At 50.1% G+C, this 18,389-nt stretch overlaps 5 protein-coding genes across 5 annotated transcripts; 1 reads left to right on the forward strand and 4 right to left on the reverse strand.

Annotated features, from left to right (window-relative positions):
* Window positions 1-292: 292 nt before the first annotated feature.
* Window positions 293-724, reverse strand: BCR38DRAFT_487423 (4-carboxymuconolactone decarboxylase; the record flags this gene model as incomplete). The annotated part of the gene is made up of 1 exon (XM_040864156.1): window positions 293-724. The coding sequence occupies one exon, from the start codon at window positions 722-724 to the stop codon at window positions 293-295; it is 432 nt and encodes a 143-aa protein (XP_040713760.1).
* Window positions 725-1,612: 888 nt separating this feature from the next.
* BCR38DRAFT_396748 (Alpha/Beta hydrolase protein) lies at window positions 1,613-2,792 on the forward strand. Its single transcript, XM_040857655.1, has one exon. The coding sequence runs from the start codon at window positions 1,839-1,841 to the stop codon at window positions 2,709-2,711; it is 873 nt and encodes a 290-aa protein (XP_040713761.1). The 5' UTR covers window positions 1,613-1,838; the 3' UTR covers window positions 2,712-2,792.
* A 197-nt stretch (window positions 2,793-2,989) lies between these two features.
* Window positions 2,990-4,084, reverse strand: BCR38DRAFT_459486 (RNA ligase, DRB0094 family; the record flags this gene model as incomplete). The annotated part of the gene is made up of 1 exon (XM_040862292.1): window positions 2,990-4,084. The coding sequence occupies one exon, from the start codon at window positions 4,082-4,084 to the stop codon at window positions 2,990-2,992; it is 1,095 nt and encodes a 364-aa protein (XP_040713762.1).
* A 1,416-nt stretch (window positions 4,085-5,500) lies between these two features.
* On the reverse strand, window positions 5,501-6,416 carry BCR38DRAFT_348311 (methyltransferase domain-containing protein; the record flags this gene model as incomplete). The annotated part of the gene is made up of 2 exons (XM_040856410.1): window positions 5,501-6,013; window positions 6,069-6,416. 2 exons carry the CDS (start codon window positions 6,414-6,416, stop codon window positions 5,501-5,503), a joined length of 861 nt encoding a protein of 286 aa, XP_040713763.1.
* Window positions 6,417-15,935: 9,519 nt separating this feature from the next.
* BCR38DRAFT_440877 (uncharacterized protein) lies at window positions 15,936-16,730 on the reverse strand. The gene has a single exon (XM_040860734.1). The coding sequence runs from the start codon at window positions 16,566-16,568 to the stop codon at window positions 16,221-16,223; it is 348 nt and encodes a 115-aa protein (XP_040713764.1). The 5' UTR covers window positions 16,569-16,730; the 3' UTR covers window positions 15,936-16,220.
* Between the last annotated feature and the right edge of the window lie 1,659 nt (window positions 16,731-18,389).

Consider the following 18,389-nt stretch of genomic DNA (forward strand, 5'->3'; position numbering starts at 1 on the left):
TCAGTTGCGTTACAGTACGACACGATAAGACGAAACAAGCGGTTGAGGAAAGGTTTCAGATGTTATCGGGTTGGCATAAAATTGTTCAGGGACTCCAGTGTGTCATGAGTAAACGTACAAAATGGCCTAATACGACCGGAGCTGGTGTCACGGTGACGGCTTATGGAGTTGGTTGTATTTAGGTCGGCTAGTAAGACAGTGTAATTCAGAGACAAATCCTCACTCGAGCGAAATCACCTCGAAGCGAATGGAAATCAGGCCGTACCAACTACAGACACCGAATTTGAAATATTCATTTATCCCCTTTCTTGCTTCTTTCCTCCTTTACCTCGTCTAGCACCCTCTGTGCGACCCGAAAGCCTTCCAGCCCAGCTGGCAGCCCAGCATAGATCGACGCCTGCAATAGCGTCTCCTGGATCTCTATCTCCGAGCAGCCGTTATTCAACGCCCCTTTGACATGTACCCCCAACTCAGTGCTCTTTCCCAGCGCAAGCAACATAGCCAGGTTCAGTAGCGAGCGCGTGTGGCGGTCAAGGCCAGGCCGGCCCCAGATCAAACCCCAGCCTGCTTCTGTGGCGAGCTCTTGCATCGGGCGGGAGAAATCAGAGACATTGGCCCATGAGCGCTCGACATGGTCGGCGCCGGTTACTTGGCGGCGGATTTCGATGCCTTCCTTGAAAAGGGTTTGGCGAGCTTCTAAGCGAGCGTCCTTTGGTGAAGACATTGTCGACATGTGGTGGACCAAGGTTTAGTGTAGGTGGGCTAGATGATTAAATAGTTGCACACATATTTGTAATATAGGATTTTGGATTTTGTCTGCTTGATTGCACAAGTTTCGTTCAATAAATGGTAGCGAATTGAGTCAGGGCAGTGTGTCAACGATTCATATGATGTCATAATCTGCGCCGCGGGCATCATAGACACGCTATAGTGCAGAATGTCTCCCCGCCGTTCCTGGAAGCGAATAGGAAGATTTTGGAGTCGGGAAGTCCCTGGATTGGATGGCTCATACCATTGAGGTTGCCTAAGTGAATGCCTTTTTGCTGAGCGCGGATTGCAGTTTTGTTACTGAGGCCGTATACGTAGCGGGTGGGGGACAATTTTGTTAAGTTTGCGTATTTAGGGAGGGATGATGAATGAGACGGGCTCGAACAATCGTGTTATAAGACTCCTGGTATGATAGGTATAGCATGTCCAAAGAAACACGGCGTTTGCAGCCGGTATTATTAGGGACTGGCCAAAAGCCAACCCTAGAGAAGGGAATTAGGTTGAGGTCGCCGTGTTTTTGCACTGGACTCGGAGGTGTTTGCATGCTTTGGTTGTTGATTCATCCAATACCGAAGAATCTTGCCTCTTGCAATTCTTGAAATGCCGATCGGCTGTGACAGCAGTGTAAGTCTGCAAATCCGGATCTGGAAGGTGACTACAATGAAATGAAGCAATTCATCTATTCGGGGTTTGATCTGCGGGTAGGGGAGAACCTGCCGACTGAGCACTCACAGCCAAGTCATCCTAGTGCTGACAAACATCTGTGGGTCTTCAGGTGGGTTATATTGGCCGAAGTCAACGGAAGGGCGCGGCAACTCCACTTGAACAGTACCATCTGAGCAATTCGGAACTGAACTGAACTTATAGTAAGATGTGAAAAGTTAGAGGCGCCCCGTACATGACACGCCCTATCATGGAATGGACGCGCTTTCTAAAAGAGAGCTTGCATATAAGGCAGGATCGAGCCCACCTGGGGATGATTTAAACCAAGGCACAAGGCAGCTCAGTTCCCATCACAACAACGAACATCACAACCCAAATCGAGTTGACCAACCCAGACAGGATCACCAATGCCTCTCCCCTTTTCTATCTCCACCGTCAAAACCGACGGCGTAAACATCTTCTACCGCCATGCCGGCTCCCCCACCTCCCCCATACTGCTCCTCCTCCACGGCTTCCCCTCTTCCTCCCACATGTTCCGCAACCTTCTCCCGCTCCTCTCTCAATCCCACTACGTCATCGCCCCCGACCTACCCGGCTTCGGCTTCACCGAAGTCCCCAGCCCGCGCAACTATCAATACACATTCGCCAACCTCGCCCGGACGATCGAGGCCTTCGTCGATGCCCTGAACCTGAAGCACTTCGCAATTTACATCTTCGACTACGGCGCGCCCGTTGGTCTGCGCCTGGCACTGAACCGCCCTAGTGCTGTTACTGCGATCATTACCCAGAACGGGAATGCCTATGTTGAGGGGTTTGGGGAGGAGGCTTGGGCGGGGATCATGAAGTACTGGAAGAGTGGAAGCCAAGAAGACCGCAATGCAATTCGGGTTATGGTGACCCCTGATCTAACTAAGGCGCAGTACTTGCGCGGCTCGCTGCGTCTGGGGGAGATCCAGCCCGAGGCGTACACGTTGGATCAGGCGCTAATGGAGAGGCCGGGGAATGCGGAAATCCAGTTGGATCTGTTCTATGACTATCGCACGAATGTGGACTTGTACCCTAAGTTCCAGGAGTACTTCCGCAATTCGGGGGTTCCTGTGTTGGCGGTTTGGGGGAAGAATGATTGGATCTTCGTCCCTCCGGGGGCGGAGGCGTTTGCGAGGGATGTGGATACTCTGGAGTTGCATTTCTTGGATGCTGGACACTTTGCACTGGAGACGAACGAGGAGGAGATGGCGGGATACATCAAAGGTTTCTTGGAGAAAATTTATGCGGTCTGATTAAAGCTATCTACAAAGGAATACGGGTCTGTGTTGAGAATGCTAGGGGGGTCAACTCAACTGTTAACCTAAAGACGTGAGGAACGAGGAATGCATCATAGTGTGTATTGTGATCCAAACTCCACAGTCAACCAAGCGAAAGAGCACATGCAGCAGCGATCATAGCCATTCATCATCTTGGGCTTTCATCTTCTCCAAGCACCATGTTCTAGCCCTGGCAACAACCTGCGATTCCCTGGCAATGTCCTGTAATAGCATGCTGATTCGTACCCCTGGTGCTACCATTGGTACACCTTCTCCTGGCCCCATTTCAGCAGCCAGTTGTTGGCAATGACCTTGAAGCTGAACGAATTGTCTTTGGTCGTGAAAACGATCCCCTCACGCCGCCTTCCATTGACCCCCCTTCCTTCAGCTCGCACAATGAGATCCTCCATGTCTCTGGCAAAGTGTTCCAGGAGAAGGCGGTCCAAGATAGGAGCGTGCATGAGTCCGTTGCCGATGCAAACATTCCTGCACTGGCCGACAGGGTACCATTTTTGCTTTCCGATATCAAAAATCCTAAACACGTAGAAGCGGTGGGTGCCCTCATCAAAGCCCATGCTGTTCCTTATGATGCTTGAACCGCAAAGCTCACCCTGGACGGCTACGTTTCTTCGCTGGTGCCTAACCAGCTTCTCAATTATTCTTTCCTCCCTGGCCACGCGCCAAAAGATGGAGTTGTTGTCCTCGATATAGTCTTCAGTTCTACCACATACGCCAAAATTCGGGCGGTTGGGGTGTTCTTGGCCAGCGACTCGTTTCAACTCAGCATGCCACTCGGAATCTTCATCAACGTAGTAGACCGTCATGGGAACGGCGTCTATCTTCTCGGTGATTTGGAATTCTGTCTTGCCATAGAGTTCAAAGAGATTCACTATGTTCTGGGCACGCTCGCAGCCAGGCTGTGGGAAGAACATGGGTGAGTGACCGTAGCTGGCAGCAGGATGGTGGAACTCGTCCTCACACTTCCTCACACCGAGCATAGGAGCGAAGTCAACCTCCATAAGCCTCTTGACAGCTTCAGTCGGGGGATATTCTTTCTCGAGCTTTTGCTTGACGTTGACGACAACACTGAAAGTATTGAGAGGGAAGACAAGACCTTGTGAAATGTGATAATCGAAAACCTTTGTCTTCACCGCATATCCTAGCTCTCCATCTAGCTCATAAAGGTTGCCCGAGTAGCAGTATTCCCAGAATGCTGGGTTCGCTTGGGGAAGGAAGGAGTCTATTTCACAGTAAACGACCAGGTCGCCGACGTTAAACTCTTTCTTCCTGACAGCGACGCGCCATCCATCAACTACCGCAAACTCGGTGTTCCTAGTCCGACTCGGCATTTTATCCGCAATCGCTCGAACTGAGACTAGTCGACGATTTACTGGCGAGTGAACCGGTAACCTCGTCAAGTATTTGACCGAGTGACTAGACGGGGCCTCCAGCTTGGACGCTTGGAGTCTATCAATGCACTCCTCCACGGAGCCCTGTTGGCTTGAGCTCCCTTGCATAGTGCCATTCAGGGATGTCGATGGGGATGGAGAGCTGCTGCTCGATTGAATTAGAGAGCCGCTGTTCTTGGACGACTGCATGTGGAAAGGGTGCCGATTGGAGTTGAAGACAAAGCTTAGATGAAAGGAGGAACTTTGCTTGGAACCCAAGTCTGGTCTGTATTTCTGAGAAGGGTGCGATGGGAAGTACGAATGCGGAGTCTCGGAAGAGGCCGTGGGTGGAATGATCCGACTGCTTAGGAGAGTGGGTTGGTCGGAGATCTTAGACGAGGATTCCTGGGGAAAACTGCTGCAGAGACGGCGGATGAAAAGATTCGATTCCTTAGGAGACGCACTTGGTCTACTTTTCTCGGATGAGTGTGCCACAGGCGTACAAATTCAGAGCGTTGATGCCGACGGTGAATGGAATCAATCTGGTACGAGACGGGCTCGATGGGAATCCTGTAATTTAGGTGATATTTCCTAGGTTATTTATAACTGTTATTTGAAGTGACCGACGAACTTGAGCCTTGGTGGAAATGATGAGAGGAGAAGAATGATGATGCGGCGCTGAAATAGGAATCAGGTAGTTAGTTAGGTGCGCGTTTACTTCAAGTGCTTCAGCCAGATGTTACTAGCCTTAACGTGGATTAAGGAAGTCGCGATGCGCTCAGCCGCATATCAGGGAAGGGACGGCTCAAAATGAATGCAGACTCATAATGTTTGGGGTAGGAGCGTCAAAGAGTTTTATGGTTGTGATAGCGTGGGCCTACCATTTCTGTCTATAGATATGCCATTCATCATTAAGCATAGATGGTTACATTGTCGGTCCTGTTATTTGTGAAATGCTGTGTCAATCATTACGGAATGGCTATGATTACTTGGTGAAGGAGGATGATTCCTCCTACTCCGTGCTACATAGTGCAACAGCACTTCGCTTATCAAACGGGGTACAAGTGCGGCTCATGGCAAGCTTGTCTCTTTGTCGTATGGAATCAAAGATTCTATCAAACCGTACACATTGTATATTTCCCTACCAGAGTTAACCAATCGTCCCAGCTGCTCCTAGTGTAGTATCCACACATCATTCAATGTGTGGAAGTACAATTCGCTGCAACTACGGTGCCTGTGTAGGATGGAGGCAAATGGTGACACGACAAGCTTGTTTTCTTTTTGGCTGACAAGTTTTAGCACCTTAAGCCCGTCATTGACTATATGGCATGACCGACGCTTTGATCATGTTGGAAGCACAGACTTCATGTATATTCCTCAATCCTTCCTCTCACACACGACCTGGGACGACGGCATTGCGTACCAACCATCCTCTGCCTTTACCCACTTCTGCCATGATTCCAACACTTCAGACATGTCCATCTTCTCTATGTTGTACTGCGTTTGTGTTTCCTCGATATTAGCTAACGAAGCCTGGTTACTCAAGTTTTCGATGAACATTGCCGCCCACGACTCCCGTTCAGGAGGCGTCGAATAGATCCAGTGTCCCAAACTGACTTCTATGTTTTCTCGCTTGAAACCAGCCGCAAGAGCATGCGACAGTAGCTTTCTCCCCACATGTGGGTCCTGGTTTCGTGCTTGCATCATCTTTGGAATCACTGAATTAAACTTGATCATAGGAGGCATCTCGGGCCAGAACGCCACCATGCCAAGGTCAACCTCACGACAGCAGACCTTGCCGCCGTGCGGCTTCGCTGCTTCGCGAAGCTCACGCATGAACTTAGCGGCATCTTGGACGTGCATGTGAACCTGGTGGGTGTGGACAACATCCTGTATAAATGATCAGTTCCTGTTACCATCGAACCTAAGAGTCTCCGATGCTTACACAACCACCCTTCACAACCTCAAAGCCTGGGTTCTCGGCAGCCTTTCCTAGTTCCAGTGCGTCTCCAACTGCAAATTTCACATTGTGAACACCAGCTTCCTGCGCATTAGAGCGTGCTGTCTCAATGGCGTCGGGGCTGTCAACACCCAACACTGTGGATGATGGATAACGGCGAGCGATATCAATGGTGATGCTGCCTGGGCCACAACCCACGTCCAGGAGAGTGAAATTGGCTGGAAGAGCATCGAGCACTGGAATAATGTACGGGACTGAATTTTCCACCGTGCGCCTGGCCAAGTGGTTGGCTACACCAGGTTGATTCTGCCCTAGGTAGTTGTTGGTGGACATTGTGTCTGGTTTTATCGTTGATGTATGTCTGATTTGGATGTTCGATATAAGAAGTCAACCCACTATCACATCATTTCCGAGCTTTTGGGGTGTGCGCTTTCTTTTTGTATTCCAATAAGTCAAGGTCGCAAATACGAACACGCACACCCACACGACTTGAAGCATGATAAGGTTTCGGCCGATGAGAATCCGAGGTAAATGATTCGTTTGGAGGCCAACTCTCCTTGATGCCGAAGCCCCAATCACCTTACTCCCTGCGGCGTTTTGGCAAGCAACACTTTGGATGGTGACCTCATACCGGAAAGAAGCGAAGAAGTTAACCGAGCTGATAACCGGAACTTGATACTGGCTTGTCACTTAGACTTTTGAAAGCTCCTAGCTTTTCTCCCGTAACCTCTACACATGTGGGAAGGGCCAGGTCAAGTCCGTGGCTTGTCGTGCTTGATATCCCGTTCAAACTCTACCCCTTTCAATGTTTGAACATGATATTTCTGCTGCATGTCGGCCGTTCTTGTCATTGTGATATCGTGACACGTCACAGATGACAACACTCTGCAGTTCGTGATGATGTTCATTTGCGTTTTCTCCCATTAACTCTTTCCAATCGTCCCCGCCGCATGACTACTATCTAACATGCCCATACTCCCTTTCCCCTTCCCCTAGTCTATAGAACAGACCAATGTATCGAGCACCACATCATTCAGAGTTCAAGTTGTCGTTAATATAGGCACGTTTGATGTTACAGCTCTCAGCCTCATAGTAGACTAAGTTTCGGTGCCATCGCTAGTTTGTTCCCAAAGTGGAAGTTAACCGCCACTCTGCAGTGCCGATGAACCCTCAATCTCCATGTTCTCCCATACCGTGAACTGTCGTCCGTGCCATTCAGGTTTCCGTGCCTAGCGTCGCCCAGAAATAATCCCAGTCCGAGACCAAGTAGACTTTATCAGCTACGGCAGCAGCCTAGGTGTGAGGAACACGATGTCGGAATATTCAACCAAAGGCTATTAGTTTATTAACCCAGGAAGAAAGCACCGTAAGGCGGCTGTGAGGAGAATAAGGTCCACACCGAACCGTTGTGGAACTGTTTCTGAGCTCCTGCATGATGCTCCCGTCGGCGGCCTTCAGTCGTTGGATTGCACAGAAAAGGATCATCCCAAGGATACTCGAGTAGTTAGAGTTCGCGTTGCCATCAGCTATCTGATGACCTCGAGAGCCACAGCCGCAGAAAAACACTCCAATCTATCTTTCATCTCTGAAAACTCGAACACACCATGGCTGTAAATCTTTCTAGATATCTGCACATCTGCGCTCATGGTGATACTCACAGCCACGGGAGCCTACCTAGCTTTCCATTCGGTGTGGTGAGCCTTGTGGCTCAACCCCCTGTTCATCCAGCTCTTCAGTGTCGCCTTCGCCCTACGGCACGAACAGCTCGTCTTGACATCCACCTCCTCAGCCGCTGAGGACCCTGCCTGCGACTTAGAGTAGGGAAGTAAATAACAACTTCACCAAGAAAACTCTGGGCTATTTTGTGGTCCAGAATCAATCCACGATAACTTGCAGTAGCTCCGGGACGGCTGGGCCAGAGCAGTTGTTGCTTGTGGATTTCAGGTGTTGGTAACACTCGCGGTTGAAGTCTCCGTCAATACGTCCAAGTCCCAAAGGACACCCTCAAATATAAGTCAATATGAGGGGGGTCGAGCACCCGGTCTTGATCGACTGAGACAGACTCTTCGCCTTCCATTAAAGGTGAATCGAGTTCAGATAGGGGCATCTACCGCACATCGCTGCGTAAACAACCAGCTGCGCCCCGGCGTCTCGGCGGCTGAGGTCTTGTGAATGTAGATCTGCGAGAGCGGCGGGGACTTGGCCATAGCCTTCTCGCCGAGTTTCTCCTCTAGGTAGCGCCGCCTACGCTGGCTGGTCGTCACTGGAAGGATATACTTAGCACCCCCCTGCCCCCCCAAAAAAGGACCTCTAGTATCTAAGTTGTACATACGAGCTATCGTTTAGGTTCGTTCTCCCCTACATTAGTATAATGTATAGGTCCTAGGCTAAGACGTGATCCTCTATGACGATATATTATCTACTTCTTTTGTCTTTTCCGTTTGCTGCTATTACAGCCAGTTATTCAGGACGGACGGACCCTGCGCGCAAAACCTTTGGCGCACGGCCAACTGTTAGAACTCGAGAAACAAAACTTCTGATGTATCAGCAACTGATTCAAGTATGCAGCGAAGAGGCATATTTCCGGTATATAACGTCTTTAGGGCGTACTTCACTCTGTTAGATTCGGGGAGACTAGAGACATGTTCAATTCTTTGCTTTGTTATAGCTTGCAATAAGTCCGATGTTTCCCTTGGGCTCATTCTTATCATACCTATTATTGAGGTCTGTAGGTCTTCAATAATCTTGGGTGGTAGTAAATGTCAATTATAATTCATATTATTACCGTTGTTATTAACTTAGGTAGTTATGTTGTCTTCCTATATTAGGTCGTGTCTATCTGTCAAAGTGACGGGATCACAGCCTGGAGGCACGAGCTAGCAGGGCTGGCATAAGGGTAATGGCTCGGTGCCGATTTAGTCCAACGTACGTCAGTCCTATCAAGGGAAGATATTATGGGCCCCGAAAGCAGAAGTGTTGGGGCACACAGAGAGATAGTTGTAGTGTGTTGTGGATAGGTCACTCGTATAAGTCGGCCTTAATTAGGCATTATCATGTCAACGGCTTGAACTTAAATATAATCCATCTACTACTGAGTTAAATCTACGTTTCTACCGCCGACGTAGGTGGCCGTTATATATACGGAGAATTGACTGCGCAGATCGTACACTTTTAATGAACACTCAGCTTCCTAAGCAATGAAACATGAAATTCAACCTCAGCAATATTCTGAGTATCCTTTACACGCAGATAAGTCACGAGCCCGTGTCAGTAATTCTAGCGCATCCTCATTAGAAAGCTAATTCGACTATACCTGTTATTATGTAGCTTGGCATTCCTCGCACATCGCAGTCATTGTTCCCCTGGAAGTCTGTTAATTTTTATTATTAAATACGCCGTAGGCTCGAAGTCCCCGGTACCTCTACTAGTACTCCCGTATGTCAAACCGTGCCCTAATGGCTGGACTAAATACATACGCTGCGTCGTCGGTTCGCCCTATTGGCGACTGCGTTGCGTTCACTACCATACTACGTTGGTTCTCAACCTACCAACAAAGTCCCCCCTGAGAAGATCGATGCTATCTGGGCCTTGAAGCTGTCCGACCCGTCCCTAGCAGCCATCTTACAATAGTCCCACTAACTACTGGTTCTCCTGTTGCCGTTGCGAGGTCTCTGCGAGAGTATAGTGGCCGTGGTGCGATGGCGGCCCGTAATCGTTCCCTCGCTCCTTCCAACAGCCCGCAAAAGAGGATTACGTGCTCTGCCGTCTCAGGGGCATCGCCACAGCGGCATAGCGGCGAGTACACGCCAAAAGCCCCTGTCTTGAATAAGAAGGCTGCTAGTCCTATTTTTTCCGTCCTGATCTGGCACAGCGTAGACGCCTCCAGTCGGTTCAGGCCGAAATACTTGCCCCCTTTCGGTATCTGCATCGAAGGGCCCTCCGGTTCCTCAGCGATAGCGCGTCGCTGGCGATCGTGATTCTCTGCTCCGGTGAGCCATCTCTTCCTCCAGTGGTCGAGGAGGGCAGCCGGGACCTCCTTTTCCTCACTCATCCACTCGGAGCCCCGGGCCTCCTTCTCCATAGTGTACCCTGCCGGTCGGAGTAGCTGCGACGCCTGCTTCCTCTTCGCTGGCCTATCCTGCCGGAGTATATGTGACGCTTTAGCGCTCGCGCTGCGAAGCAGATTTCTCTTCCCGCTAAGTCGTAGCCGTTCTTCAAACTTAGCAGCCCGGGCACTAAGATAGAGGTCTAGTGGCGGGATTGCTGCTTCTGCTTCCAGGTGGCGAACCGGCGTCGCTTTGTGGGCGCCATAGACTACCCGGAGGCACTCGTTCTGTATCCCCATCAGGCTCTTAGCTGGCCCTGCCGGTTCCTCACTTATAGTATGCCACGCAGTCGCCCCGAAGGCGATCGCGCTACGGATAACCACCGTATATAACAGCCTCGCCCGTATAAGATCGCAGCCCCACGACATATTGACTAGCTTTGTCAGGGCTAGCTTTTGAGTTGCCATTTTTGTTTTAACACGCTCAACATGGGCGTGCCACGTCAGTTTGCGGTCGAACCAGACTCCTAGGAACCTGGCTGAGACTACCGGCGACACTGTGGCGTCCCCAAGGCGAATACTTTGCGGCAAGGGCTCTCGGGCCCTAGTAAAGTGCATTAGCTCACTCTTGTCAGGAGCGAACTCCATCCCGTGCCTCACTGCCCACCGCTGACACGTAGCCCATGCGCTCTCCAACCGGCGGCAGGTCGTGTCTGGATCGGTGCCGACGCTTAGCAGGTTCGTGTCGTCCGCGAACCCGACTACTAAAAGTAGTGGATGCTGCTCCGCTAGCTCCTCGTACAGCGTTGAAATGTATAATATAAACAGTATCGGGGATAGCGGTGACCCCTGGGGGACGCCAGCTCGTAGGGGGATTGGCTCTGACTCCTTGCCATCGAACCGGAGGCGTACCGTTCTATCCTCCACGAAGCTGCGTACCCACTCCTGAACCCACTCCGGGTAGCCTTTCCGGGCTAATATGGAAATCAGCCGTCTGTAATTGACCGTATCGAATGCCCCCTTGATGTCTAGCTGTAGCAGCGAGGCGATGCCCCCGCGTCTCCACGCCGTCAGTCTGTTAATTATGACAAGACTTTAGCTAAAAACGAAAAAGAGAAAAAGAAAAAAAGGTGTAAAAGTCACCGAAAGCCACTAGAAATCGATTTCGAAAACTTGTACTGAACTCGCCAGATTTACCACCGACATGCAACGACATCATTGGGTATTAGCACTGAAGACCAAATTATGCCTCGCGCGAAGGAATGCACCATGCATGCAAACCCATGCAAAATAAATATGTTGCAATGGGAGTCTAGCGAGCTTTTCCAAGCCTCTGTGCAAATGAGTTGTTAGGAATCGCATTTGATGCGACGCAGCAAAGTAGATATAATACGAAAAACACACGCTGGCGCGCGCCGCTCAGTAATGGCCCGCCAAGGGTCGGACCAACCTCACCAACCTCACCAGCCCCCCCTTGGTTGGTTGGTGATCAAATGAGTAAGCAAAACGCTGGTGATTTTGACCAACCAGTGATATTGGTAAGGTTAGGTGAGATTGGTGACTTTTTGGTTTAATATACTGCCAAAATATGAAGCTATCGCTAACCTCGCCGACGCAGTCCCCCGGGAACATGCTGGCGGAGTTAGCTATAGACTCGTCCGGTTCATCCAGCCAGTCATTTTCTATAGCTCTCTCAGCCGGCAGAGCCCCAAGCAGAGTATCTAGCTGGCTTATGAAGCCGGCTTTGTACTAAATTCGTAGTGTCTGGCACATGCTCATGATACCAGCATCAAGGCTTGGCCGCTGTGACGTGACCATTCTACTAGCAGATGAAAATAACCGCTCGCATTCATATCCTTCTGGATATTATAGCCATAGGCCCACGCCCATGATAAGACGGCCTTACCGCGTTCAGAGAAAGTGAAGCCGCGGAAACACTGGAAAATGTGCTTTTAAGCCTCCGGGAGTACCAGAGTAGCATCAACCGAGGCCTGGCAAGATAGCGATGCTACCGGAGTCTACATTCTAGGAACAGTTAGACCCTCTACAGTATAAGGGCAGCGGCTTAAGTGTGAGAGGAATACTAGGATAATAGCTAAATCTCAAAGTACCAGACGTTTTGCAGAGATTTGCGAGCTAACAATTCTTATAGGATGTCCTAAAGGGCTGGCAGGGCCTTCAGCACCTTCAAATTACCCAAACCTACGGCTGTTAGGGATCCCAAGCACTGTTAAAATAGCTATTTGAGCCTTGGCAACCATAAAGCAACCAGGTTGACCAACTAGGTTGTCGAAAATTGGTATCGAGCAATCCAAGTTCTCACCGCATTTTCCGCGGTGGTGACGGTACCAATTATCTCGGCGATACTCAATCATGCGGCCGTCGTTCTCATTTCACGAGCTCCAGGCAATATCATCACGCAGAGACTGGCCACTCAGATGGCTCTCTACAATGCCCCGACCAGCTGTACCTTTGGTATGATCCAGGGAGTTGAAAATACCCTCCTGAGCGAACATACGCTAAGACGATGTTCCCCTATACGGCCGCGTATGGCCACAAGGAATCGCCGAGATATTCCTCGACATTTCCGTGCATATCTCCAGCCCGCTCTCGAATTTGGCTGGCAGCTCAACAGACGAATCCAATTTTACCGTGAACTGCTCGGCGTCAACGCCAAGAGGCTACTTCGAGCTGCCGAATCACCATAATCATTACCAATCCGGCCCCCTACTGGAGACGTGGCCTAGCGCCACCGTGTTAAATACTGTCTTCAACGACAAGATATACTCTACAGATAGTCCCCCAACCGATAGGTGAGTTTCCATATATACTGTAGCCTTGCTTAACGTACCCCACAAGCAAGTTGGCCACTTTTTCTTGGCACCGTACGAACAACCTTTTAATTAGCATCTTTACACATACCAAGATGGGATCGAATTGGAAAGAAAGCGACATGATTCTAGCGTGTCAGGCGCTTCAATCGAAACCCGAATTAAGCATCCGACGCGCTGCCTAACTCTACAATGTCCCTCGTACAACTCTAGCTAACCGAAAACGCGGACTACTATCTCAACGCGATACTCGACAATCTAGTCATAAGCTTACGGAATCAGAAGAGTTAGCGGTCGTACAATATATACTTGACCTAGATTCGCGATCATTTCCTCCCCGGCTCCATGGTGTTGAAGCTATGGCTAACCGACTGCTCCGTGACCGTGGCGCTGGACGCGTCGGCGTCAACTGGGCCTCGAACTTCGTACGACGACAACCAGACCTTCGGACGCGTTTTAATCGAAGAATCGACTACCAACGAGCCTATTGCGAAGATCCTGACGCGTATCGCGCGTGGTTTACGCTCGTACGAAATACAATTGCGAAATATGGTATCCAAGAGGCGGATATCTATAACTTCGACGAGACAGGGTTCGCGATGGGCTTAATCATCCGAGATGGTAGTTACAAGTGCCGAACGACGCGGAAGGCCTCGTACAGTCCAACAAGGCAATCGAGAATGGGCTACAGTAATCCAGGGTATTAATTAGTCCGGCTGGGCTATCCCGCCGTATATTATTGTCGCGGGTCAAAACCACCTCTTATCCTGGTACGAGAATAGCCCATTCCCGTCCGACTGGGTAATCGCGGTAACCAAAAACGGTTGGACAACAAATGAGCGAGGCGTAGACTGGATTCAGCACTTTGATCGCTATACGAAGGATCGTACGAAGGGTGTTTATCGTCTTCTTATCCTCGACGGGCATGAGAGCCACCACTCGACTGACTTCGAGCTATATTGCAAAGAGCATACTATTATTACACTTAGTATGCCTGCTCATTCGTCACATAAGCTCCAGCCTCTCGATGTAGGCTGTTTTAGGGCTTTGAAAAGGTCTTACGGCAAAGAAATTGAAGACCTAATACGGGCGTATATAACCCATATCTCGAAGGAGGATTTCTTTTTGGCATTCTATAGGGCGTATCGTACGACTATAACTAAGTCGAATATCCAGGCAGATTTCAGGGGGACAGGACTTATTCCGTACGACCCGGAATATGTGATTTCACAGCTGGATATTAAGCTACATATGCCTACACCTCCTGGGAGCTCGTCTGGCGCCCCCTTAATCTGGGAATCAAAGACTCCAAATAACCCAACCGAGGCGCAATCCCAGTCTGAATACGTTAAAAACAGAATCGTACAGCATCAGAATAGCTCCCCGACGACAATACTTACGGCTATTGACCAATTTTCACGTGGTGCGACGGCTGTTATACATCGGTTAGTTTTAGTTGAGGATGAGGTTACTACACTTCGGAAGGTCAATCAAGAGCTAAGCCGTCGTCGAAGAATTAAAAATCGACAGCTACAAGATGGAGGATCTCTTAGTTTACGAGACGCTCAGGACTTACAGTCTCAACGGGATATTGAACAGCAGCTACAGGATAATATACGTGTAAGTCGTCGTCGTACGAGACCGGCCGAACCACGCCGACGGCGCTGTAGGATCTGCGGAGAGCCCGGACATAATGCTCGTACTTGTGAGAATGATAAAGATACGTACGAGGAAGAGTATTCCGATTAGTTTGAGTTATTATTTTTTAGTTTAGTTAAGTTATTGAAGTTATTCATACGGTGTCAAGAAAAAGTGGCCAACTTGCTTGTGGGGTACGTTAGTACCATCATCCATCAAATGCTGATTCGCATCCATACCATTCCAATGGGACAATGGTGGTCAAGCTTAGCGTGCCATTACCGGCCAGGATTGTGATTTCGACGCTTCTTGGGTTGGAGATTTTAGGACTGCTGGTTTTGATTGGGTTTATTTACCATGTGCTGACGTTTGCAAAACGGTTGGATGCCTTCGATATTGCAAATATTGGAGCATAAATGACGGCTTTAGGCAATTCGGTGGAAAATCTGGGCGGGGATGAAGAAAAGTAACGCGCTGCGCTTTGTACAGAGGACAGAGTAATCGGACTGGCTGAGGAGCAAATGTCGACTGAGATGTCCAACGGGCCACGGGAAGTCAACGACGAGCGAAGGATGTCGGGGTTGACCGCAGCCGACGGTTCTCCCACAACATCGCCAGGAATTGAACTCGCGGACCTTCAATAACCAAGTCATGGCGCGAATACTCGTTTGCCCAATACCAATCCCGGGGGCTCTTGTGGTTGGGGGAACAGGAAGTCTTATTAGGCGGTCGAGGAAGGAGAAGTGTGACGCAACCGGCGCAAGGGTTTAGCATGGAGCATTTATGTTATTTTAGGCAATACAGTAAAACCACAACGCCGTAAATCAATTGAAACTACTCTGAATCTTCCTCTCCAGAAGATGGCAATGCGATCTTACAAGTTCGCGCATTATGCCCAGTCCCGTTGCAAATACCACAGCGCCTCGGGCGCGTTTCAACACGCTTTGCGCGACCACCATTTCGGCGCTCTTCTTGCTGTATCTGCGTCGCCAACTCCCTAGAGTCCCGTAGGTCCTGTCCTTCTTGGAAAATAAGTGATTCTCCTTCCCGTAATTGCATTTTTTTAGTCCTCTGGCGCCGGCTTAGCATCTTATTTGCCTCTCGAAGCTCAGCGCACTCGGCCCGTATGAGGGCGAGCCGCCGTTTTTACGCGTTTGGAGGGTGCTTCGGGGGACTTGGTACGTTTTTGCCGCTTGTCCAAGACTAAGTTTTTGGTCATTTTTGAGAGCTTGAAGGGCTAGCATTAAGTCTGCTTCGTTGTATGACTTTGCCATAATTGGTTGTTGAGAAAATCAAACATTAAGTTGGCCGGTCGCGTTGGCGCATCAAAGTGGCCAGCTCGGTGTCATGGCCAGCTCGGTGTACATTCACGTTATTGGTAAACATAATATAGAAATCGAGTAACATGTATGAGCGCTTAGAAGATGAATTGGAAGATGGACCTAGATCCGACTTCTTTCGCAAGAGGTTCCCAATTGTGTAGATACTGTTAGGTAGTAACATGATAAAGCTGGGCCGCCATTCCCGTGTTCCCATACATAGGCAAGATGATTTCTTTCCCTCCCTGTAGTTCCACCCTGTGCTCACATCACTTCTCGACGAAAGCCCTCCAACGTTTGCGCATCAAGCCTGCCATCCGCCCACGATATCGCCCTTGAGAAGCTTGGGTTGGATGTCGGTAAAGTTAGGTACATCGCCGAAGACCTGGGTGGCGATTTCGCCAGGGGCGGCTGCCGCTCCGAAAGCCTCGAGGCTATCCCACATCAAGACGGCTTGAACAACGTAGGTCTCCGCGTCGTCGGTATTGTGGGTGACAGCCCAGGACTGCAGGCCCAGGGGAGCCCACAGCTTCTGGACGAGGGGCATGTGTTGCTCGAGGTAGTATTTAAGGTCAAATTTGAAAACGTCCTTGGGCAGTTTACCGTCCTTGGCCTCTGGGCGGGGGTACGCGACAGTGACGAGAGCAGGCATGACTGATGATTTGGATGGTGTTTTGCGGTGGGTTTCTTGCCTTTCTGGGTAAATGAGCTCTTGGATATGTGCCGATGATTATTTCATATGCGATTGTGGTCAATTGTCCGATTTTTCTAGTCGAGGTATTCCGTAGAGGTCCGATCTACAGCCGAGGCTCACTCCACATTGCTATCTCGCTACGTCACTCCTAACAGAGGAGTTTGACGAGCTACGCTCCCCCCCGGTAGCCAAGATAATGCGGGTCGTTTAGCCCCACATGTCTAACTCTCCGACGTAACCCATAAGTCAGTTTGGAACCTTACCGCTTGACTGTAACGAAACCTCTAATAGTCTAGCTGCGTAAACCACTAAAGAGTCTGTAAGGGTTTGTGCTAGTAAGTAAGTCCTGCTGCGGAGTCCTCAAGCAATAATATCGGGGTCTGACGTATGGAGTATAGTGCTTTGGGTAACTGAAGTATTCAAGTAGGGTAGTTGGGAATAGAGTCGTCAAGGCAGTTTGCCTCACCAATGGGTTAGATTGATGCTTAGATTGATCACTGAAGTAGAGACTGTCTATCTATGAAATGCCTGGGAGTCCTGTCCCTTATATATCCATCTCTCCTTCACTGATCCCCACTTGGATTGATTGATTGATTGAAATTTAACGTCTCATCATGTGAGACGTGCCGGGCGCAGTGCCGGCATGGTCAATGCTAGTCGAATCTGTTACAGGGGACTGTCTTCATCTAACATTCCTGTTCAGTGCGATGGGCAGATCTCAGTAAAGAAATTGGTCTCCTCCGCCCATTGGCAATACAAACGAGCTCCCTTGGCCGTGCCTAGGAGGGAATCTATACTATTCTTGGCCATATGCGCTTTTAGATGACCGGGCGTGGCCTTGCGGCCGCGCTTGCAAAAGTAGAAGTGGACTGGTGTCTTTGTCTTTCCACACCCGCAGTTGAGCAGTGCGTCGCGATGCTGGAGTCTCTCGTGGTAGGTCACGAAATCCCCGTGGTGCGACCTCGCTGCGAGTAATCTGCCTAGGTGTTGCCGGGGCAGGCCAAGTTCGGGGGGTCGCGGGTGGATAGCGATCCCTAGATCTCGATACTTTTGAGGGCAGGTAGTGGCCCATCGATCGTTGAAACTCTTCCAAGTGTAGGATCTCGCGATTCTCTTTATATGTGCGAATGAGGCCGGGTGTTGTGTCTTGAGTGGTTGCTCACAGGACGCTTTGGCCTGGGCATCTGCTTCTTCGTTTCCGGGGATGCCTACGTGTCCTGGGCACCACCAGATATACACTTGCCCCGGGGATGTCCAGGGTTTTCGCTCTCTCTGTGACCAGGTTTTGGACAGCTCTTGGAAGGCGGTGAACTTTGCTTGACTGCTTCCGGGACTTGGACAGATGAGCCTACCCGCAACCGCGAGATTATCGAGGCAGATGTGGACGTTATCTGCCATGCTGTTGGACGGAAGCTTTACAGCCTCCTGAAGCCCCCGTAGTGCTGCGTGGGCTTCCGCATCGTATACCTCTATCTGAGAGCCCAGTAGTTCGGACCCGCAGAGTAGTCTTTTACCGGCCTGATAACCAGCCCAGCCTGCTCCAGCTAAGGTCCTGTCGCTATGGGTAGCCAGCGAGCCGTCTGTATAGATTATTATATCGCGCTTTGAAAACTCGTTTATCCTTTGTAGAAACGAGCGGGCAGCCTCCTCCTTTGACTGTCCTGGGATATAACCGATCTTGGCGAGGGTGATGGACCATTCGCCAGCCTGCTCCCAGGGCGGTATTTGCAGAGGATCTATATATTCTGCAGTATCTGGGGTTAGGCTCGCCATACGCCT

The sequence above is a fragment of the Pseudomassariella vexata genome, assembly GCF_002105095.1.
Source record: "Pseudomassariella vexata strain CBS 129021 chromosome Unknown BCR38scaffold_10, whole genome shotgun sequence".
In the NCBI taxonomy this organism is placed as follows: Eukaryota; Fungi; Ascomycota; class Sordariomycetes; order Amphisphaeriales; family Pseudomassariaceae; genus Pseudomassariella; species Pseudomassariella vexata.

Coding starts and splice junctions, on each gene's coding strand:
- BCR38DRAFT_396748 (XM_040857655.1), top strand. CDS start 1,839: ATGCCTCTCCCCTTTTCTATCTCCACCGTCAAAACCGACGGCGTAAAC.
- BCR38DRAFT_440877 (XM_040860734.1), bottom strand. CDS start 16,568: ATGCCTGCTCTCGTCACTGTCGCGTACCCCCGCCCAGAGGCCAAGGAC.